Below are 25366 nucleotides of genomic sequence, written 5' to 3' on the forward strand. Positions count from 1 at the left end.
GCGTCGCTGTGAGTGGCTGAGGCTGTAACTGTTGATAACAGGGACTCTGGTGGCCTCGTGGTTAGCCGTTGGCTGCCATCCGCAAGGTCAGAAGGGGAAATTGTCAGTAAATCTGCAGAGGAACGATGAGGCTGTCTACTCCCGTCGCGGTCTTGGAAACTCCCGCGAGAGTTCTGCGCTGTCCTACAGGCTGGCTGTGACTCAGCATCACCTTGAAGGCAGGGATGGGCAGTTTAAGGGAGTAGAAAGCCCCGTCTTTCTCCCTCAGAGTGGTTAGTGATTTCAAACCGCTGACACTGTGAATCACAGCCCAACGTGTAACCACTACGCCGCCAGTGTTCCTGACTCATGGATCACAAAATTCTTAACACACGGCCTTGGTGGCCCTGCCCGTTTTTTCATTACTGCCTTACAGTCTGTATTTACTTTGGTCAAAATGCTGGTGCCAGTGACCGAGCACTGAAGTGGCAGTTACGGCGAATGTATATAAGGACTCTACCCTGTGATGATCTGGAGTGGATCAGTGCATTGTGGGAAGACCAGAACAAGCAGTGCAAGGGGAGGGAGAAGACGACCTCCTTACAGGAAACATGGACAATAAGGTGGAATCTTGGTTTCAGAAGGACCACACATAAGCTTCCCGCCCTGATCATACACAGGTCCCAGTGCAAAGAGCCCTTTGTGTCCCTATCTTTCTGTTCTCACCCAAGGATCTCAGCTGATGAACAGCGATCAGTCACAAGGAAAGAGCTTATCTATTCTCTGAGATAAGAGGAGCCGCGCCTGATGGAGGGGCAGGGACCACAGATAGCAACGAATTAAGGCGAGCAAAGCAGCAGACATAATGCTTACCTGCAAGTCAGGCCACCTCTCTAAAAGTTGGAGAAAAACTAAAGCTCCCCCCACTGCTCATAATGGAGAGTTCCTAAGATAATATTTTGTTTTTGTTGGTCCTTGTAAACCTAAAATCTTATAAAACTAAAAAAAAAAATCAAACGCACTGCCACGGAGTCAATGCCAGCCCAGAGACCCCTGTGGGTTTGCTGTGGGAGCAGAGAGCCCATTCTTTCTCCCCGACTTGTGGGAGAGCTCGTGGGGGAGTTCTGAAAATCTTCTGAAAGGAGGCTATTCGAATGCGGACGCCTAGACAGTGCGAACATATGCCCTGTTCACTCACCCAACCATTGATGTAAAAACACGTCCCGTGGCACTGCCCGCACAGGCCCTGTGACCTGCTCCTTGGAGCGAAGACAAGCAAGACACCCTCCGGAGCAGTTTGCTTTGTAACATGTGGGGTTGCCAGGAGGCAGAGCCCAACGAAAGTCAGATAAATCACTGCCCTGGCACTGGGCTCACACTGGCCCTGCAGGCAGCCAGGACCACCCTCACTGCTTCCGAGGCCGGAAATCTCTGCAGGAGTAGAAAGTACCGTCTTTCTTCCTTGGAGCGGCTGGTGGTTTCCCACGGCTGACCTTGCAGGCAGCCCGCCGACAGGGTCCCACCACGCGGCCAGGGCTCCCAAAGAATCGGAACGAATGCATTCAGTGACGGTTACTGTTCATACTTCACCATTAAAAATCACATCGTCAGTATGTTAATGAAAGTTCACCCAACAGCAATAACAATCCCCATATTGATGCCCTGGGGGATTCAAAGTAAGCAGAGGGTAACTCTGAACAGTGTCAGGTATGAAATAGGCATTCTGTCATATGACTCTGATGACGTGAGTTATTGGTAATTATACCGCTATGCTCTAAATAAGGGAACTAAGGAACCTTCTTTAGAAGAACAATTCCATTGTGATCACCAGTGTCGATGACACTGGAGGCAGAAACCTTTACCCACCGCAGTCGTCCCCAAAGTGTGGCCGTTGGGGGCAACGACAACTGGTATTTCCACATGCCTCCATGTCCCGTCCCATCTACTGATCCAGGAAGTCTAGGAGTGGGGGGCGGCGCAGAATCAAGCAAGTCCTGGTAATTCTGAGATGACTTCACGTTTAAGGAAGATTGGCTATGGGCATAACGTTGTTGCACATACTCATTGCAGGGAGTACTGGAGTTTGACTGTGTTTTCTCAAACGATTTTTAAGTAAGCATATATTATTGCCATGTGATTATTTTATATACCATCACAGAATTGACTAAGACAACGTGGCAGGCTGAGGATGGAACTTGAGCTACACCACTTACGATGGTATAATCTTGGCAAATGACGTAATCCTTGTGGGCTTTTAATTTAGTAATCTGCAAAATGACATAAAATGATGAGATCTTGCACAGTCATTTCTATAAACAACTGATTGGAATAAACACTACAAAATCAAAACCTAGAGAGTAACATTTATAAATCAAAAGAACACATGAATACATATGAGCCAAAATTCACTGCCTTCAGTCAACACATGCATGGGCCAACAATCTTTTGATGAATCTTCATCTTTTCTCTGCCAAAGCAGTTTTCAACATTAAACCCACTGCCGTTTAGTCGACTGTAGCTTCTCACAACACTATTTCGGGTTTCTGAGTCTGTCACTTTTGTGGGGGCAGGTCGCCTTACCTTTCTGCCGTGAAGTGGCCAGTAGGTTTGAAATGCCAACCTTGCAGTTGGAAACCCAATACCAGAGTCTTGGACTAGAGTCAGCATCTACTCTAGTTCTCTTTGCTTTTAAACTGTAACACCTCTTTTCCCTAATTACCCAATGGACAGGGAGCTGGTGATGCACTGGACTGCTAAGTGAAAGGTCCAGTTTCCAAAAGCACCGGGAAGCGAGGCCTAGTGCTGCCCTTGAGAAACTAAGCCACTGGAAACCTCCTGGACCACAACTCTACTCTCACACCGCTAAGGTCCTCATGAGGTGAAATAGAGTCGACTCAATTGGATAATTACAAGCTACCAGGTACTATGCTGTTTCAGAGTACTTTTTACAAATAGAGTGAAGATACCAGTCATCAATTTCTGGGATAGGTGATCTATATTACTCTCCGTTAATTCTTTATATTTAATAGGCTTCAGGTTTTAAACTGTGCCTTTTAAAATTATTTTTAAAATAATACATTAGTACAAAATTAAAAGTCTGTGTTTTAGACAGGCATTTAATTTCAGGTTAAATTTATTATTCATCGAAAACCACATATTATCATATTGTGATTTCTATGTGGTTAATTGTACATCCCAATAGCATTCTAATTCAGAGATTTTACATTATAATGCATCTGCTGTAATAATGTTTCCCTATATTTTACCCAGCAATACTTAGGGCTATTATTTCTTGTTAATTTGCACCAACCAGTGAAAGAAACCAATTATTGTACCTTTTGTTATGCTTTTTGTACATATAAAAATGGATATCGTCTTTTCTATGCCTTTAACATTTATTTTAGAGTGAAATTTTCAGGGCTCACCAGCTCCTCTCATAGCTCATGTTTTCAAGATCTTTTTATCATTTGTATTGTTCTCCACTGTGTGCTTGGCACTCTGTCTCATTTCTGAAATGTGGCATTCTGCTGAACTTCGTGTCCAAATCAGAGCCTAACCAGACCTGGATGTAACACAATCCATTTTCATGCATGGCATCGCCATTACAATTCCACACACTGTAACATTTGAATATTTTAACACGGATAAGAATGCTGGCTCATTCAATTTATCATCCACTGTACATCTTAAATTTTTCTCTCACATTTTCTCTCATTGCACTTTTGGGTGTCATTAGCCTCTCCTGAACTACATTTTTTTTTTTGACACCATCAATTTTCTGGAGTTTCATACCAGGGATTATACACCTGTCCCAATATATCCAGATTATGCTTATTTGTAATGTAATGTCCACTCCACTGTCATGCAATTAATTTCAACACATAATAATCCTATAGGACAGAGTAGAACTTCCCGGTAAGACTTTCTTGTTTGTAATTGTTGTGGAAGTATATCAGCAAGTCTTTCTCCTACAGAGACGCTGACCCTGACCCTGAACCTAACCCTAACTACCCACTTCTCAGTTATTAGTAGAAAATATACCTGTATAGTATTCCTAACTTTTATGATTATGCTTTTTTACTTGTTACTTAAAAAAATAGAATTAAACAAGAAAAAATAGAGCTGACTGATGTTTTGCTTCAGGTTCATTTAAAAAGAAACTATGCCATCCCCTTCATTGATTCAATTTAAGAAAGTTGAACTCAGCATCAGCAACTAGATTCTGGTATTGCTTTACTATTAAGCTGTCATCTGAAAAACACAGATTAAACCTCTGATCTTCACTCAGAGGTGGCTCAGTGGCGCCAGTGCCCTCACTGCAGGAGGTTACCTGTATATGCTGAGATCTGTCATCTGGTCGGTTGAGCAAATCTTAGTAAACACAGTTAGTTCCACTTAGCAGGTTTACTTGCCGACTTGCAAAAGCAAGCGATGCAAGAAGATATAAAAATGATGAAGGAAATGACAAAATCACCTTCATGCATTGGGTCCAAATTTAATTATTTCATTATGAATAAATGACAGAGTTATCAAAACTGAAATGAACTGACATATCAGAAGTGATGGTTTTTAACGTTCCCAACTGAGAAATCACCAGGATTATCCAGCTAAATGTCAACTCAGGTGTATTCCACCTGCAGCCCCCAACCACCTACCTCTACCACCCCCTAGTCACGCTCATGCGTCAGAGAGCAAGTCCTCTAAAGAAGGAAGGCATTTTACACCTTGTCTCTTGCTTAGTACTTCCTTTACTCATGTAGGAAAATTCTTTACTTGGAGCACTGCCTCTCTTTTTAATTTGAACTTCACTTTTTTCTTTGCTTTCCCACCTGGCACTAAGAGGTGCTCAGTACAATATTATAAAACAGTACATTAAGAACCTGTATCTTTAAATGTAGGAAATGGTAATAGACTTAATTGTTTTCATAGAAACAGTGAAAGCAATGGTACAAGCCCAATTTTTGGTTTAAGGTAAAACTATATTATAATGTGAGTATATTCATTGAAGGGTCAAAAAGTAACCAACTCACAAGATTTTTATAAGCTTAAAATTATATCAAGAATCTTTTTTAAAAATGAAAGTTTAAACTACAACTATCAACTCTAATAAAAGGCATGTATTGATTTTAAGTAGCTCTACATTTTATTTTTATAACCTAGTAATATGTAGTTGAATTGAAGGGCATGATAAGAAATACGGAGGAAAAAACTTCATTTAACATGTTCAGGTCAAATATAATAGTTTCCAGAGACTTAGCAAAAGGATTATCACTAGGAAAATATTTTTTAAATGAAGATTTTTTTTAGTTCTTCAGAAGATTGATGAAGCATTTAATCACTGTCATCAATTATATGATGGATCAATTGAGAGATATAATGATAAAATATTTTCCCTCATAGCTTAGTACAAGGCTCAAAATGATTAACTTAACTTAAAGGGCAAACAGAAAAATTCTAGGGGATATGAAATATTATGACAAATTACTAAATATTGCAGTGAAATATTTCCCTCAGCAACCTTTAAAACAGGATAGTTACCCTTTGAACTGGAGCCATTTAGATACTAAATTTAAACATAAGTAACTCCTGACAAGGAAAATGCCAGTTTGTTCCATAGCAGCTTATAGAGACTCTGCTGTTCTCTGTGCTCATCTGGAACAAGACCTTGCCTCTGCTGTCCATGATGGTCATCCCTGACTCACCTATGAGGCACAGGCGTCATCTCGATAAAGTCCTCTGACTCCCTATCCTGCCCTTCCCTTCTGACATTAGTAAACACAGAGGCCAATGACTGGAGTGGGGCATGCGTTTGTAGTTCAATGTATGAAAAAAAGGAGTATGAAAATCTTTACAAATATGCTTACAGAAAGTTTAAACACTATAGTAAGAAGATAAATGGATTTTTCTTTTATGCTTAATATTTCTTTCATTAATATTCAATTTTTTCTGAAAACAATTACATTAAATTACTTTAACCACATATTATGCACTAGTGACCTGTTGGACTGTGAAATTTTCAGATAAGATACAAGTTCAAGGTCGCTGCCAGGGATCACTGAAAGAATAAAGATCTCCTTTCCATTTGTATTTTTTAATATTCATGTTTGTTGTGCTACTTTGCTTATAACATATGCAGATAAATGTTTCTGAAAGAATAACATGGTTTTATCAAGAGCCTTAATGAGATTCCCCCAATTTAATGATTTCCTTTCATGTAATGACGGCCAAGCTATCACAACTACAAACAAGCCGGTGCTTTGCACAAGGGTAAATAAAAATGACTGCTATAAAACCATATAAATCTCATAAAACAAAAATATCAAAATGAAATCTTTATTAATAAAATATCAAAGTATAAGGCAGTTGTTGGTTCTTGACATAGTTCTACACACTCGTAAATCCGGTGTTTCCATCTCTCTAATTCTAAGGCTTTCCCAGTCCTTTGATTTACAGCCAGTCCAAACAGCATGCTAGGTAACCTGATGGGCTCAAATCATGCCCTTTTACATTCCCTTTGAAATTTGGGGACAAAGTGGAATCTCAAGGAGCAAAATCATGGCTGTTTGCTGGAAGGGGTAAATTTTCCCAAGAAAATTCTCATAATAGCCTCCTCCACCCCCAAAGAATTAGCAGGTGCATCATTCGGATGGAAAAATAATTCCTTGGGGCAAATTTCCTGGTCTTTTTTTTTCACAGATGCTGTTTCCATTTTTTTTTTCAGCTTCTTCCTAATAAGTCTTTGTAATTGTTCAGTGCCCTTCAAGAAAATCTATCAGAATTACTCTTTTGGGATAAAAAGTATGAATAAACAGTTGCCATAACCTTCTGGCTGATCGCTCTGTCTTGAATTTCAATGGGTTAATAGGGCCCCGCAAAAGCCACTGCCTTGACTGGACATTTTTCTTGACTGCACCTGACTGTCCTAATGAAGGAGCCTGGTGGCCTCGTAAGGTTTGCATTGAGCAGTAGTGTAAAGGCACGGGCTACTTTGAGGGAGAATGGTCTGATGAGGCTGTCTGCTTCCATAAACATCGACCGCTGGAAAACCCAGAGTCAATTCAGCCCCAGTGACCTTGTTAGTCAGAGCAGAACTGCCCCTGTAGGTTTCCAAGACTTTAACTCTTTATAGGACTAGGAAACCCCATCTCTCTTCCACCTATAAGCTTGCTAAACGTCAGAATTGACCGATGGCAGTGAGATGTGGTTGTTATCGTTTTTGTCTTCAGTCTAATGCCTTCATGAGACTAGGGTGAGTATTCAACTTAGAGAACTCCTCTATAGCACTGATGGCAGGGACATGTTGTTTTGGATGGACCCAAGTATGCATGAGCTGAAACACTAGGAACAATACTTGTTGACTTAGCTTCATACCTGAAACATAAGGGCATAAATTAAGAAAGATAGCCTAAAACTTGAAATATATTGTTATTTTCAAGCCATTGTATTTGAAACTATGAACCAGAACAAACATCCCTTTGCTTTCTCTCTAATACTTCAGCATTGAAAATGGAATGCATCAACTGAGACTCTGAAAGCAGTTTGAAATCATCTGAGCAACACAGGACTGTTTTCAATTTACCTGTTCCTGTTGCTGGAAATCCAATCTGATATAAGTGTTGATGCCTGTTGGTGACAGTGCTTGTTACCAAAACTGCACGCCAGCATTATAACCTCTCTGCGTAGTTCTCTAGACGGCATTAAAAGGAAGAAAAATGAAATGAAACAGCAGTGTTACTGTCTGAAGAGAAAGTCGGGGTAACATTAAATAAACAGTTGGTTAGTAAAGAATGAACATAAAGATAGATGCTTTTTAGATTCTGAAATTACAAACTACTGGTGAAGAGACAATTAAGCAGAGATCTATAAAAGTCAGATCTGGAATCAGTACACAGAGGAGGGTATAAGTCCATCTCACTACTTCATTAAGGCAGAGCTCACATTAAACATGGCAAGGACACCTGGGTCCTCGTGTCAAGCAATGGACCTGCTGCCCCGTAGCGATCCTCCCAGAAAACGGAAATGAAAGATCAAGCGTGAAAGAAAGATCATCTCATGCAGCTAAAACCACAATGCCACTAGTACGATTTTATTGTATAGCTCATGGAGAAACTGAAAGAATAATCAAATAATACAGTACTCGTGTTGGTAAGATGCTTGAACAAGGGATCCATTAAAATTATTTTTGGGCCATCCAAGTTTGAGATATGTTGTTGCCACTTGCTTCAAAATATATTCCTAAATGGAACAAGGAAGGTAGAAAGATGGTGTCAGCTTGAAACATCTCTATTCTGACCACTAAAATGTTATAATAACAAGAACACACTTTCTAAATATAGCTGCTTTCAAATAACAGTGAAATTATGAGCACAATAACTTCCCAATTACAATGTTACTTAACTTAGCAATTCAAATACAGGACACACAGATCTAATACTATCAAAATTTGGAAGTCTACTTTTCCTATTGGACAAAAGAATGATTTATAACATTGACAATGTTTACAACCAAATGAATAAATAGTAACGTTGATGATACTTGGACTTGATATTCTATAAGAAATACTATATATCTATAAGATTTACTATAGATATGCTATAAGAACGTGAGCACATAACATTTATTTTCTACCAGTAGAATATACTTAAAGTATTATGTAGGCCCAGCCAGCCTACAGACTATTATTGTTGAACTGAAAGCCACAGAATGATCTTCAGTATAATTACATGGTATTTCAGAATCAACAATCGATTCAGCTAATGATATATTCAAAGCAATTTTTAACTTTTATTGAAAATGAAATGTCTGGCATCACACACTATTTAAAACTAAAAATTACACAAAAATGTGTGTTACTTTTACAAAAATTTCATTACAGTGTGTTTTGTTAAGGAAAAAAGAAAAGTATATGTCTTTCTCTAGTAGATATTATTTGTACCACAATGGAAACGCCACATTTCTTTGAGCGTCTGATGTAATAGTTGAGACAAAGCTAATGATAGCCATGGCACGATTGTCCCTGTCCACAAGTAACTAACCGGGGGCTTTCAATTTAGCTTAGGGTAAGAAAGAAGGACCTGTGATGGCTCTCTGACATTTAGAATGGCTTGAATAGCCAGTTTCATGACGTGGAAATATAGTTTCCAAATACGTAAGTTAGTCAGTATAGCCAATATGTCACAAGACGATTTTATAAGACAGAAACAGGCTCTTTGAAGGAGAGCAAAACAGTGAGCAAAGATAATAGACGGCACAGAAACGTATTGTCATATGCAAAGCCTCACAACTGATAGAAAATTTGGAAATCAAAAGCTTATTAACAGTCTTTAATCTGAATCTTATTTAAAGTGATGATTAAATTAGATTAGTTGGTGTTAGCAGTGCAATTTGGTTTCCCAGGCTTCAGCTCTGGAAATCAGGTCAGGCTGTTGGAATGTGTGTCATGTCCTCACGTCTATTTGGATTATCTGTTGTTTGCTCTCCTGTGTCCCCTTGGACCCAATTATGAATGGGCTTTGGCCTCAATGTTGATCTTATCCTCGTTAATTAAGGAAGTGAATTGAATTCACTCTGCCCTTTTGGATAAAAATAATGACTAAGAAGCCTTGCTGAAACTGTCTATATTCTGCTAGATTTTTGGACCCTCTCTAACCAGGGGAAGTCCTTTGTGAATACGGCGTCCTTTAACTATCGGGAAGTCGGTTGAACTTTAAGGATTTGCTCTGTATATTTGTTCTTAAATTCCGAAGCATTCATTGAAGATTAATTGACACTTTGAGGCAGGAAAAAAACGTCGCTTGTAATAAATTTCTTCGAATAATTTTCATCAGTGTGGAAAAGAAAAATCAGGACAAAAGTAATCACGCAAATTAGAAGAAAGAACGAAAATAACGTAGAGTCAATGGTGAATAGCAAATAGGAAAATAACAGCTTATCTTGTGAGAGTAAGAGAATATATATGATTACATTGAAGACATTATAGTTCTCCATGCGGTCCAGCAATTTATCCAGAGGATAAAGAGCCCGGCTGGCAGCATGCCAAGGAAGAAAATCCTTTTCCTCAGATAGGTATCTGATCATCTCCAGGGGAATATTCTGAGGCAAGTAGCCGGCTCTGCACAAACAAAGAACAGAATGTTAATGATGTGTGTAACAGATACATGATAAGGCAAAAAGGAAGGTTTTACATATACAAATAACAGACTACCAGCATGATTTGTCACAGAATAAAGAAGCCATTCTTAGTGTTTAAAAACACAATGATTCACCTTTTAAATATATCAAAAGATGGCAACGTCCCTTAATACATATAGTAAGTTAAAAATTTAACGAACACACAGAAAAACTAGACGCTGTATGTTTAAAAAGGAAAGATTGTTGAATTTGGATAAAAATCAACCCTTTTTATTTTCATTCACAGAAATGGTTCAGAGGTAAAAAGTAAAAAATAATTGCTTATTGACTTGAAATTTTGGTTTCTCCACGTATTCTTGTTGCTTTTCATGTAGTTCTGTGTCATGATTGCTTTAAATAGCAGGGTTAGATAATAGAAAGCAACTCAAGAGTTTTGAGTGCTACCTTGCAGTGTAAGCATTTCGTATCTGCTTTTAAAAATTTCACTGCTTTCTTTAACACTTATAAAAAAATCAGAGTACGATTCTAAAAGAATTCAAAAACAAAAAATTTTAAATATTATCATCTTTGGATTTCTTTGGATTTCCAAGATGATTTCATATTCCTTTGGGGACCAATGTCAGATTTCTTGGAAGATATTAAAATGTATCTCTTGAGAATTATCTAAATATATACGGTTTGTATTTAAAAAGCCAATCCTTACCCCCTGCCCCTGACCTCTCCCCACCCAAAAAAAGCCACAGTAAGTATCTCTCCTCGCTGGTGGACTGCATACACAAGTCTTACAGAACCAAGGCAGCATAAACGGCACTTCTCAAGAAGGCACACCCATTTCTCAACCATCAACCGCTGAGAGATCCAAAGGGCAGTGTTTACCCAAGGACAACATTGACAAGTGGAAATACCGGCAGGGATTGGGATACGTGGTGTTACATGGAGGGAAACGCAATCAGTGATGTGAAACAAAATGTTTGTGGGTTGCTGCATGAGAAACGGACCTTTTCAGCAAACGCTCACCCAATTCATCAATTTTAAAAATCTGAAATGAACACATAATGGCGAACTATACATTTTAAGACTTGAGAACCATGATCATAACCTATTAGATTAACAAAGGAACATTATTTAGTTTGCCACATTATTGAGTCCAAATTTGATGTGTCAAGCAAAAATTATTCTATAAATGAACATTAGCTTCCAGATACATTTATCATATTCAAGATAAAATCCAGATATGAAGACAGACTTTGTGGGGCAAGTTCATCCTCAGTAAAAGGAACTGTGAAAAGTACCCCAAATTCTTAGATAATTTCCAAATTTCCTAGAGCTAATATAGCTTATATATGGTTATATGTGTAACACTCTTCTTGCACAATTTCCATTCTACACATCCTGTCAGGAACAGCATGAAAGTTGACCATGGCAACAAAAATAAAGAGCTTTATGTCTTCCCTGGAGTCACATTTCAATCATATTTAAAATTTTCTTTCAAGAGTAACTTCCTAATGAAAATTGTATACAATTTTTATAGAAATAATTACTAGATTTTCTTTCCCAAAAGAGCCATGTCGTCCAATATTTTGTGCTTTTAAATCATTTGTCTCCCTGAGTTTTTAATTATAAACATCAATTAGTATGTTGGTCATAAAATTGCCTCCACTTAACATATGCCATGGATTATGTTATATTGGCATTGAAAAAAGTATTAAAAATCCATTATTCTATGCTGAAGAAAAATATTTCTAAAAATAAAATTGTTTAGCAATTAGATACATTATTTGGAGTTTTCAAATTCAGTTCCATATGCAAAAATTTTTATCTGCATTTCTACAGATTGTCATGAGTTTGAAAATAAGTAAAGAAGTATTCCTTTATTATAGAAAATATTATTATTGTAACTTAATAATATTAAGTTATTGATAAAAGTTATTATTCCTTGACATATCTTCCATCTAGGTCTATACACTCCTGAAAGAAATGTTCCTATCGCTATAACACTTCCTGAAAGAATTCTGCACTCTGCTTTACACAATATCAAACTGGCAGTTTTGGTAATTTTGAGGGACTCAATTTGTATTCCTTTTCAAAGTTCTCTGAGTTTTGGAAATAAAATGAAATCTAAAATATCAAGATCAGGCCTATAGAGTGGATAGGGTAAGGGCTCCCAGATGAAATTCACATAGGGCAGACCCTGATGTCATTGAAAACAAACAATAATAATATTACTGACATGGAAAAAATTACTTCGTGCACCTTTTTCTTGGATGTTTTCTTATCAATTAAGTTTTTCATCATTTTGGACTATCTTCATAATAAGTACCTATGCTTATCCTGCATGTTTTGGGAAAGCTTATCAAGACAATCCTTTAGGACTGCCAAAGTAGCAGTGATTTCCTATGGAGCTGACTACACTGACTTGAAGTTAATGAGCTCAACAGATCCCCTGGGAAGCCACTGCTTTCACCGGATCTTGCTCTCTGGATCACACTGTTCAATGATCTTCATGAACTATTGGTGGATTTTGAGGTCTTCTTGATATTCCTAAAAATGATTGATCCATGTGAAAAAATTGTTTTTGTCGGGGTTCATTCCCACGAATGTGTTGCACGGATTCAATGATTTGGGAAGATATCTATATAAACTTTATTAAATATTTGCTATTAGTCGATTTCAAAGTCATGACTTTCCATGGCATCTGTCTCCTATTTTTGAAGACACTAATAAAACTATCGCAAGTGCATTACTGAGAGAACTTGTCTGCAGCTCTCCACCGATTACAGAAATGTGTGCTGTTTGGAATAAACTCAGGCATATATGGGCTAATTCCTTGTAGGAATACTTTTTGATTTATCCGGTGTTATGTCAATTATATTTCATTGGTTTTGCATCATTTCTATAAACAGATTCACAGTGTTTAATAACTTATGCTCTGTGGGAAATATAACCACAAATCAAAAGTGCATAAATCCTGTACAAAAAGAAACATTCACTTGAAGAGTATAGACCACATCTCCCACCTATACTCTGTAAAATAAAACAAATAAATCGCATCCTAATTTTTGTTAAGATTGAAATAAGAATATAGAACTGCAAGATATCCTTTTGGCTTCCCCATTTTCCTCTAAGTAACATATTCATGTGACAGTGCTTCGAATCTGTGGGGAGATGAGCAGTTCTTTGTTGTCTGTTCTTGGTCTGGAAGTTCCTCTGAAACCCTTTCCCATTGAGTGATTGCTGGCATCTGAAATGCCAGTGACACAGCACCCAACATCACAGCAACCCAAGCACCACCTCGATATGACACGCTGATAGCCAAACTGGACAATCTGAAGAAGAGTGTGGCATCAAGAGTGGAGGAAGGTACTAACACCCGGGGGTATGTAGCCATCACAACCTTGCTGACAGTGGAAAGGACTTGGAACACGTGTGGAGAAAGAGCGAGGAGTGCAGTCTTCACCCTCTATGGAAGCAAGCCCCAAATCCTCATCGCTGGACCCACAGAGAGCATCATGATAAAGGCAGAAAAGATTGAAGTGGTCAAGGATTTTGTCTTACTTGGATCCACAATGAATACTCCTGGAAGCAGCAGTCAAGAGATCAAAAGACATATTGCATTCGGTAAATCTGCGGCACAGACCTCCTTAGAGTACTCACAAATGTGGATGTTACTTTGAGGTCAAAGGTACATCTAAGCCGAGATATGGCATTCTCCATGGCATCATTTGCATGTCAAAGTTGGACGTTGAGTAAGGAAGAAAGAAGAAGACACGATGCACTTGAGTTGTGGAGCTGGAGAAGAATATTGAAAGTACCAAGTGCTGCTAGAAGCACAAACCGATCTGTACTGCAAGACAGCCAGAGTGGGCCTTGGGAGCACGGAGGGCAAGACTTCGCTTTACATACGTTGAACATTTTGTCAGGACAGACCTAGCCCCGGAGAAGGACATCATGCTTGGTAAGGTGCAAGGGCAGCAAAAGGAGGAAGGCCCTCAAGTAGATGGACTGACACAGTGCCTGCTCCCATGGGCTCAGGCACAGGAACAACTGGGCGGCGGGTGCAGGACCGTGCAGTGCTTCGTTGTGTTGTGCGTAGGGTTGCTATGCGTCAGAGCTAGACTGACGGCACCTAACAACATCATATCTATAATGTAGTAGGCTGAGAAATTCTGAGGACACACAAGCTCGTTGTTTGTTGTTAGTACTTGCACTTGAGTTGGTTTTGACAGATCACGACCCTCTGTCCATCAGAACAAAACACCTCCCGGACCTGTGCTAGTCTAATGGTTGTTGCTTTGTTTAACCTCATGCTGCATCCATTGTGTCATTCCATCCTACTAAGGGTCTTCTACTTTACCGAGCATGCGCTCCTCCTGCGGGGGCAAGCCTCTGCTTAAAATAGTCTGAAGTATGTGAGGCAAAGCCTTGCCAGCCTTGGCTCTAATACGCATTCTAGCTTTCCTACCTCCAAGACAGACTGGCTTCTCTTTTTGGCCATCCGTGAAACTCTCAGTATTCTTCACCAACACCATAATTCCAATGCATCGATTTCTTCGGTGTTTTTTATTCCGTGTGCAACTTTCACATGGATATGACGTAACAGAAAATACCATAGGTTAGGTGAGACCGACCTTAGTCCTGAAAGTAACATCCTTGATTTTCAACACTTTAAAGATGTCTTGTGCAGCAGAGTTACCCAAAGCAATACCTTAACTGCTGCTAAGATGAGAATGGATTTTGGATCCAAACAAGATGGAAATCTTTGACAACTTCAATCTTTCCTTCATTTCTCATGATGTTATTTCTTGGTCAGGTTGTTAGGATTTGGGTTTCCTTTATAATGAATTGTAATCCACAATGGAGATTGCAATCCTTCTTCATCAGGAAGTGCTTCAAGTCCTCCTCACTTTCAGCAAGCAAGATTGTGACATCTGTGTATTGCAGGTTATTAATAAGTCTCCCTACAGCCCTAATGTATAACATAATGATAAATTCTACTGTTACCCAGAGGTTTTAATTGGCCAATATTAAGATTTCCAGGTCTTTCTTTATTGTCTTAGCCTGAAAGATCTGTCCAAACCTGTCATGCTCATATATTCCTTTTGGTGTTTGAAATGGTGGTGACATAGCTTCTAGCTTCGTAACAATGTACAAGTCATCAAAGCAGGGCAACTGACAGGTGATGGCCCCTGGTAGTCATGTGTGGTCTCATGTCGAAGATTTAGCAAGTAGAACATAACTGTGCCTTACCCCTAGTTTATCTCATAGAAAACTTCAAGAGTGTCTCTAAGTTGTTTTTCCCTGGAATGAACCTTCCACGGTGACCTTGGAAATTTTATCTCGAAGGTTCCAGGGAGTCTACTGCCTTGGGTCCTGGTTGCATGGCCGAGTACCAGTTAGTACACTCCATTCTGCTATGAGAGCGGGGCATATACTTCTGTGATGTTTGCTCCACATACATGTTTGGGTCTATTTTTAAAAGCAGTTAACCTTCCCGAGTGCAGTTCTCAAATAGAATCAGAAACAGATTACACTCAAATTGCCCTCATTTGGCCTTGTTACAAACATATGCAAGTAATTACCCACTACATAATTCAATATACTTGCATTTAAGCCTACTCGATGAAACTATGTAGTTACACTTAATTGGACAAGGAGATGATCAGCTTCATTACAAAATTAAGAATCGTAAGAGATTATGTTAGTGAATAAGTCACCTAGCTTAGATATGTGAATGTGTAATTGGTTGGTAATGGTATCTGTGATTACTACTACTGATAATGTAATCAATATAAGCAAACTGTGGGTTCCACTGAATGGAGCACTCCATTAGCTCAAGTCATTAGCACGGTAGGGAGTACACTTAAGGTCCGGATGTGGAAATGCAGTTTTCCTAAATTTTCATCATTACAGGAAAACATTGCTAACAAAATGAAAAACAAACAAACAACAAACTTAAAGAATATTTCATGTACTATTAAATGTGTTATTAATATATTATGAAAAGGTTGTAGATGATATCTCCTATTTTCTATACTGTTCAGGTGGGATGAGCAGAAGAATTATTTAGGAATTAAAGAAAATACAATAATGAAGGGAAGCAAATGTAGACTGTTAAAGAAACAGAGAAAAACTGTCAAATACAACCGTATCTCTTCCCAAGCCAATGTTCCATCACTTACCTTCTTTCTTCCCTAATTCACCAGAACTTGCAAAGAAATATATATTTAATGGTTAAAATATATATATTTCAAAAGATGATTTAAATTAGATGATATATGCTGATATTGAAATACATTAATCTTATGAGCTTTGTTTTCATCTCAGATCCCAAACCACTGTTTTAAAACCATTATGAAATTCTGCAAATGTGAACACTTTAATCTCCTGAGATCCACGGCTTATAAACAAATAAGTATATTTTCTGTACTATTTTTTAAACAATTGATTTCTGAGTGCATGAAACTTGGGGAGAAAAATAATAATCCTTATACTTTTCTGACCAGACTCTTTCCAGTTTTCATTAATTGATTGTACATTTAAAAACTAATGAACATCCTATTAAATATTATACAATATATGCAGAAAACATTATCATTGTCCCTTAGGGTACAGCTTTTTTTTTTAAGCATTTGCTAAATGTTTAATTAAAGGCTTACCAACTTTTATCTGTAAATCGTTACTATTCATTATTAAAAGCTATTTATAGGTTCTTTATGGAAAAATACTACGCTATAGGATGGAAACCCAAATAGTTCTCTGAAAACCATAGAACAAAAAAGAAAATACAGCAAGGATGTATTGTTGCCAGCCATCCACACGGCAATTTTCTAGATAAAGAAGAATCTGACCGGCAGTGCTGAGCTGTCAAAGGCTCCTGTCCCCTGAAGCTGGCCGCGTGCACGCTGCAGAGGCCACGCAGCTTCCCCTCTTTCTCCTCCACTATTGGGCCTCCCTATTTCTTTTCGTTTGTTTCTCCTCCAGAAACATTTTATGGAGAAACAGACTTGGTGCTTCTTTTATGGACTCAGATAATAACTTTATAACACATTTACTCATGATGTTTAACAATCATAATTCTATCATAATATTAACTTTCCACCTCATTGGATGCAGGGTCTTGAAGAGAATGATGCAAACTTTATCTCTTTATCCTCAAAGTTTAAAGCAGAATCTAGCACAAAATAGGCACCTCATGCATGGGTTTCAATCTAAATTAAACTGTGGATATAATCTCAAAGTTATTTTAAAACAAAGTACATTTTCTAGGTATATTAAACATAGAAATAATGACTTTTTAAAATGTTGAGCATTTTGTAAGGTTAAAAGACAACAGCAGGATTGAAAAAAATTATTAGAGCTATATTCATAACATTTTTTCTAATTTCATTTATTCATCAGAGTGTAAAAGAAAAGGTTAATGCTGCGTAATCAATAGTTTTGAATAGCCAGGTGGCTGCCAAAAAGAAATAGTTGTAAAGTGAGTAAGATAGTAGGGACATTATGCAAACATCTCTGTTCTTTATTCTCTGACTGGTAAAAGACCTACCTAAAAGTAATACTGTGGTTTCCTTTGATACTAGAAGGCAAGAATAGTGTCAGTTGCTCTACCTCCAACAGTCTTCTCCTTGGAGTTTTTGCCCATCTAATTTTCTCCTTTTTTCCCTCACGTTTCATCAAATTTTTTACTTTCTTCATTTGGTGGTTACATAATTTAGTGTCAACTTTAGACTCTTAAGCGTGAAGGGGTGGAGTTTAGCCTGTCAAACAGGTCACATCTTGATGACCTCATTTGAAGGCGCTATGGAGATAAATAGCTCCATGGAGGAGGACCCACACTCCTGGCGAGACATGCCTGTTGGCAAGCCAGATGGAGCTACACTGATGCAGCCATAGCCCTGGAGCTGCAGTAACCATGTGGAGGCCCACACCAGCATTGAGATGCTTCCACTGCCACTGGATCCACAAGACTTCCCACCTACTGACCTGTGACCTTCCTTCATTTGGTGTCAGTGCATGTGTCGCATGAGTCAGAAGAGGAATTTATAGACTGGTATTGGAAATATAGGCTAATATTGGACGTATGGACTTGATCTGGACTGGGATGGGATGTTTTCTTAATATATAATTACTCTATTATATAAAGCTCTTTCTTACCTCTATATGAGTGTCCATGGATTTGTTTCTCTAGTCAACCCAGACTAACACATTATGGTACCAGGAGTGGGGTACTAGAGAAACGAATTGTAAAGATGGAGAGTGGATGCTTGTTTGACCTTTGCCTCATGGTAGTGTTTCTTCTTTGTGCTTTTCTTCTTTATGCTTTCATTTTATTTTTTTCTTCTTTTCTACTTCTATTTTCTTTTCCCCTTACTTTTCTTTACTATTCTATTTTCTTTTTCCTACCTTCCCTAGTTTAACAATGACCCACACCAGCCAAATCCACCATCAGCTGTGATATACAAGCAGAAAACAGAGGGGCCTGGACACATTCCTATTATCTGTTATTCCCACAGAGATACTGGTGCTGAGTGCTTAAGAGCACACTAGCACACAATCACCAGTTAAATAGGCGGACACCAGCATCACAATTTCTCAAAAGCAAACAACAACAAGACAAACACATTCTTTCAATTCACAATATTAAATAGCTTAAGCAAACAAAACAAAACAAAAATAGCTTAAATATGTGCCCAAAATATAGAACTAAGGAACATTGCTAAGAAGAACTGTCAATGAAGCTAACTAAGAAGGAATTCAAATAACATGACATTTAGGTATTTACAAAGGCTTGAGGGGAAAAAAATCAATAAAGCTGAAGAAGAAATCAAATAAAACATAAAATATTAGAAGAATGCAGGAAAACACAAAATCAAACTTGAAAAATATAAAAAGTGAGCAAACATACGAAAATAGTAAATGGAAATTGAGAATTGCATTATGATTTCTGAAAAAGTAGACTGAAAGGATAAGTAAGATGCAGCAATAGAAGGCTGTATTTGTAAGCATAAATAAACATTTCTCCATACTAATATGTTAGAAAAATAGTCAGAGAAGAAAAAGAAAGTAGAAAGAAAAAAACTAAAGAAAGCCAAAGAATTATGCAGGATACCATCAAAAGGAATAACTTTGTAAGATCAGAATTTCAGAGCAAGCAGATACAACAAAAAGCACAGAGAAAAGTGTTAAAGAGTTATGGGAAGAAAATGTCCCCAGTAGCTGAGAGAACAAAAAGGTATGCCTTCAAGAAGCTGACTGAACTCCAATCAGATAGATTGCTGCAGGGCCAGTGAATTTCTTAACATGACTTTTCTAATGAAAGCTATTGTACCTCCCCTAAAACCTTTCCCTGCCTTGGACTGGGTCAGAAGAGGGGGATGCACTGAGTGGATGCATCTTTGAGAAACTGCTGAAAGGATACTTTCGCTAACCATCCTGTTGGGTATAAGATATGACCCCTTAGGTCAAGCAGGAAAGGGGAACTCATTAGCTGTAAGAGCCGGGAGTGGAGTGCCCTCTGGACGCCGGGATCTCTGCATAGTGAAGCTCCTTGTTTCAGAAGGAGGTTGTCCCATCGAGGAGAAGCAGTACCACCAGAAGCTAGAGCATAGAGCAGCGTGGCAGATTTCCCAGGCCCCGGAGAAACTAACACGGAAGGCTTTGAGGCTGGAGCCTGGTTGTGAAGTGGGTTCCCTCTGGGTCCTTAATGTGGGAAGGTGGATTTGCTGAACCAGGGAATTGAGCTGAAGGCCTGTGAGTTGAGGCTTACAGGAGAGTAGCGTGCCTTTGGGGTATTTATTAGAAGACCTGAAAGAACTGTGTAATGTGTCCTGATGAACAACTCTCTCCTGAACATTTCTTGTATTGCAACCTGTTAACTTGCATTATATACCCTTTAATCATGAAAAAGTTTTGTGAGTCCTGTGTAGCCACTGCAACAAATATTAGAACCCAGATATAAACGTAGATAATGCTGTCTGAATGCCAAACCTACTGCTAAATAAAATTACCAAATATATTATAATCACACTTGGTTAAACCAAAGATAAGGAAAGAATCTGGAAAGAAACTCAGGGGAACTGAAAACTTAACTAAAAGAAAAATCATGAAATTAAGCTCTGATTTCTTGGTAGATACTGCACAAGCATGAAGGCATTGCTATAATGTATATAAAACTTTAAAAGAAAAAAAATCAAATTGCCAACCAATAATTTCAAATACAACAGCAAAACTGGGACACTTACAGAAAAACAGAAATGAAAAGAATGTGCAAAACCCATTTTACAGGAAATACTAAAGGGACTTCTTTGGAAAGAGCTAACCATGCCAGGCAACGACCGGATGTCAGCACACAAGTCAGCATACCCGCAGGGCAATACAGGAGTGTCCTGGGTAAGGCAAACAGCCAAGACTAAAATTAGGGAGCCCTGGGTATCAATTTAAATGAGAGAATTATAAAGTAAAAGAGAAGGAATATATTTTGTACTTATAGAAAGTCCAACTGGAGATGGCATGTCTATTTTAAATTATATTGCTCTAAACTTGGAAAAATTAATTAATAACAAGATAACATAAAGAAAATTAATAAAAATTAATAAACTTCCTCAAAACAATGGCAAAAGGAAAACCATAACAATAGAAGTGAAGAAAGATCAACAATTTAAAAATTAACAAAGTCCAGAAAATTATATGCAAGAAACTAGTAGCATCACATACACACAATAACAGCAATAAATTAATACCCATTGTTAATTACACTCTACAGAAATAGATTAAATGCAATATGTAAGGGATAAAGAGTAACTAAATAGATAAGAAAACGGGGCCTATCAGATACTGTCTTCAAGGAACACACGTTGGATACAAAGACAAAAATAGATTAAAAATCAAGAGATAAAAAATTTCAAGCTAATAAGAATAAAAAAGAACAGGGGATGGGCAATATTAATTTCTGATAAAACATACAAGGGACAAAGCAGCATAAGAGGCAAGCCATTGATTGTATGATGATGAAAGAATCAATTGAACAAGAAGATATTGTCATAATAATTGTCTAGGTCATAAAAAAGTCAATGAAAAAGCCTCAAGAGACATAAATCAAACTCTAACAGAATTGAAGAGATAAACAGAAAACTTGCAAATAGTAGCAAGAGACTTTAATACACCACTTTTAATGAAGACTAGAACAGCTACATAGGAACTCAACAAAGACGCAACAAAACTGAATGCATCAATCAACATGATTTCATACACACATACAGATCACTTCACTCAACAACATACTATACATTCTTTTCCAACACATATGGATCATTCTACAGAATAGATCACATGCTAGGCCACAAAGCTAAATCACAATAATTTAAGAAAAACATCAAATACTATAATGCATCTTTTAAGAGCAAAGTGCTCTAAAATTAGAAATCAGCAATAGAAAGATCAATAAACAATCAACTACACCAAAGTTAAATAATAGCTTTAAATAAAAAACTATCAAATAATAGATATTTTTTAAAACTCCTTAAAGCAAACAAGAATAAAACCTCAATACTCACAGAAAAAGTACTGCTCAGAAAAACAATCTAGCAATAAACACACACACACACACACACACACAAATAACAAAGAACCCAATCACCACTTTAACCCAACATCTCTAATAATTAGAAAAGGAGCTCTATAAAAGGCCTACAATCAACAGAAGAACAGAAGCAACAGATCAGAGCAGATACTAATGAAACATTAAAATAATAGACAGACTCAACAATGTAGACCTTGTTTCTTTGAAAAGATACACAAATCATTGGAAATGTAACAAAGAAAAAGAAGGAAAAAGACTAGTGAAATGGATAACACCACAAGAGTCAGGTAAAATAAAAGGGATACCAAAAATATGCACAACTGTGCTCCAAAAATGTTTTAAACTATAAAATGTACATATTTATAGAAACACACAACTTACCTAAAGTAATAAAGAATGAAGTAGATATTTTGAACAGAGCCATCATTAAGCAGAAATGAATCCTATTATTAAACTCACAACAGCAGCAGAACAAAAGTCTGTGCACACAAAGTTTCATTGTAGAATCTTACCAACTCTTCAAAGAAGAGCTGACTCTAATCCTACTTGGGCTATTCCAGAGTACAGAAAAAGATGAAATACTTGCAAACACACTTAATGAAGCAAACATACCCATGATATTAAAACCAGGCAAAAGCATCACTAAAGAGGGAAAATCATAGACACATATCCTTGATAAGCATAGATATTAACATTCTCAACAAAGTTTATTCAACAGTACACAAGAACATATTTAAAAATACATCAAGACCAAGTGGGATCCATAATGTTTATTTAAGAATGGTTCAATATTAGGGGGGGGAAATCAGTTCAATAACTACATTAAAAAATTTTAATTTCCAGAAAATTAATTTTCCTAAATATAACACACACTCTTGATAAAGTAGTAATAGATGGGTAATTCCCATCAAAATCTAGGACACATATACAAATCAATGGCCAACATTAGTCACAATGAAGAATCACTGTAAGTATCACACTGTGCACAGGTACTGCACAAGAATGCCCTGAAGGGTCACTTCTATTCACTGTTGTGCTGGGAGTCTTAGTTAGAGCTCCGGTGCAAAAAAGGGAAAATTTAAATCATCCAAATTGAAAAAGTATAAATAAACTCTATTTTCAGATGTTATTATCAATTTGCAACAATAAGTCAAGATTCGTTTCCACCAATAAGCAGAAATCTGAAAAGAAACTCAGGAAAACACTGATCATTTACAATGCTGTTCTTCGTTGCTCTGAGACCATTCTGACACATAGGGAGCCGACGCACAACAGAACGAAACCCTGAGAGTCCTGCGCCGTCCTTACAAGTGTCCCCATGCCTGAGCCCATTCTTGTAGACACGTGCCAATGCCTCGTTGATGTGCCTTCTTGTTTGCTGGTCTTCCATTTTACCAAGAATGATGTCCTTCTTCAAGGACTGGTCTCTCCTGATAATACGTCCAAAGTATGAGAGACAAAGTCTTGCCATCCTTGTCTAGAAGAAGCGCTCTGGCTAAACTTCTTTCATTGTACCAGTCAGTCATCAGCTGCAGTCATCATTGTACCAGTTTTTCATTGTACCAGTCATCAGTACTTTCAATATTTTTCTTTAGTACCACAACTCATTTGGATTAATTCTTCTTCATTCATCCTTATTCAGTGTCCAGCAGTCATATGTTTGTAAGGCAACTGAAAATACTATGGCTTGTAACATCAAAGCCTTTCAAAACTCCAGAAGCCTCGTGCAACAAATTTACCCAAAGTATTATGCCTTCTGATCTCTTGACAGCAGCTTCCATGAGCATTAATTGTGGATCAAAGCAAGACAGATTTTTGACAAATTCAATCTTTTCTCCCTTTACCACGATGGTCCAGTTGTGAAGATTTTCGTTGTCTTGAATTGACTCATAATCCAGAATGAAGACCGCAATCCTTGTTCTTCAAGTGCATCGAGACCTCCTCATCTTCACCAAGCAAGGTTGTGTCATCTTCATACACTAGGTTGTTAATAAGCCTACCTCCAAACCTGATGCTACATTCTCCTTCATAAAAGCCAGCCTCTCTGATTCTTTCCTTAGCATACGGACTGCACCAGTACAGTGAGAGGCTACAACCATTTACAAGAACTACTCAAAGGAAATACTTAAGAGTAAATCTAACCAGAGAAACAAAAGGCCTATACAAAGAAAACTAAGAACACAAATAAAATCAACCCAAAGAAAAATAAATAAATGATAGAGTGCACCATGTTCATTATACAGAAAGACACAGCATTGTGGAAATATCAATAACACCCCAAAAGATCAATAGATATAATGCAAACCTGACCTAGTTTCCAATATAACTCTTTAAAGAGAGGTAAAAACCAATTACCAGCTTTATATGGAAAGAAAAGAGACACTCTAGAGTAAGAACAATACTAAGGAAAAACAAGGTAGGATACATTATACTTCTCAATCTCAAAACCTACTGAACAGCCACTGGAGTGGAAAAAAAACAGAAGGGGAAGAAGAAAAGAAAAAGCCTTTTAGTGTTTCAATAGACTCATAATCAATGGAATGGAATAAAAAAATCCAGAGGTAAATCCATCCGACTATGGATAGCTGGTCCTTGTAAAGGGTCAAAATGCATTATCTAGGAAAAAATAATATTAAAGTGGTACTGACCATGCTGGATACTCATTTATAGAAAAATTAAACTGGGTATATATCTCATATCATACATAAAAGAAATTCAAGATGAATTACAGATGTGAAACCTAGAGCTAGAGAGGTTATCACTGATACCACAGGGACACACATGAGAGCCGTAACACAGAGCTAAATACACGATCAAATGTAAGTGAGAACACTTCAAGAGCAGGAGACACGCTGGATCACTGGGGTCTTCCTAAGAGCAGGCACTGCTGTGCACCCAAGGTGCCACCCAAACATGGAAAGGGAAGCCACAGCCCAGGGAAATGTGTTTGCCAGTACCAACGCAGCAAGGGAACTGATCTATAGAATTTATAGAGAACTTGAACACAAGAAAAAGATAAATAATCCAATAAAAATTGAGAAACCATAAACGGAATTTCATAATGTCAACCAGGAGGCCAACAACCATATGAAGTAATTCTTATGATTATAAGATATTTAAGAAATTAAATCAACACAACAAAGGGATGACTATACTTCAGCATTAATAGCAAAGTTTATAGAAAAAAAATGTAAAACAGCATACAAAAAAGGCTAGCAAGACTCCATATAAATCTGGTGGCACGGTAAAGTGATGCTGTCACTGTGAAAAATGGCGTAGCACTTCCTTAAATGTGGAAATAGAAATACCATGCGACCCAGCAAGCCATCTCCTTGGAAAATAAAAGCTGTCACACAATAAGAGCTGTGACACACACAGATACATGCACACTCGTGTTCCTGTAGCCCTCTTCAAAATAGCAAAAGCGATGGAGACAATCTAATGGTCAGCAACGGGAGAAAGGCTTCTCTAAGGTACATGCGCACAGTTGAATACTACACAAACTAAACCGTGAACTTGTAAAACACCTGGAGCATGAATAAACCTAGAGGATATTTTGCTGAGTAAAATTAATCAGTTGTAACAGGGCAGGTAAAGTATGAAACCACTACTCTAAAAAGTAAAAAAAATCCACATTGAAAGAAATATTCTTTGATAATGATCAGAGGTTGAGGGCAA

General features: G+C 37.7%; 1 protein-coding gene across 4 annotated transcripts in view; it reads right to left on the reverse strand.

Annotated features, from left to right (window-relative positions):
- Positions 1-25366, reverse strand: part of LOC142428872 (thyrotropin-releasing hormone-degrading ectoenzyme-like) — a 277081-nt gene that overhangs the window by 57864 nt on the left and 193851 nt on the right. For 2 of the 4 annotated variants that reach the window (XM_075533765.1, XM_075533768.1), the window contains exons 8-10: positions 9943-10090; positions 8117-8214; positions 7559-7666 (exon numbers count right to left, since the gene is read on the reverse strand). In XM_075533765.1, the coding sequence (XP_075389880.1) occupies positions 7559-7666; positions 8117-8214; positions 9943-10090 (354 nt within the window). Of the gene's footprint in view, positions 1-2037; positions 2247-6333; positions 7351-7558; positions 7667-8116; positions 8215-9942; positions 10091-25366 lie in introns of those variants that run through there. The other 2 variants (XM_075533767.1, XM_075533766.1) reach the window with 2 other exon arrangements.

This window comes from Tenrec ecaudatus, chromosome 16, assembly GCF_050624435.1.
Source record: "Tenrec ecaudatus isolate mTenEca1 chromosome 16, mTenEca1.hap1, whole genome shotgun sequence".
In the NCBI taxonomy this organism is placed as follows: Eukaryota; Metazoa; Chordata; class Mammalia; order Afrosoricida; family Tenrecidae; genus Tenrec; species Tenrec ecaudatus.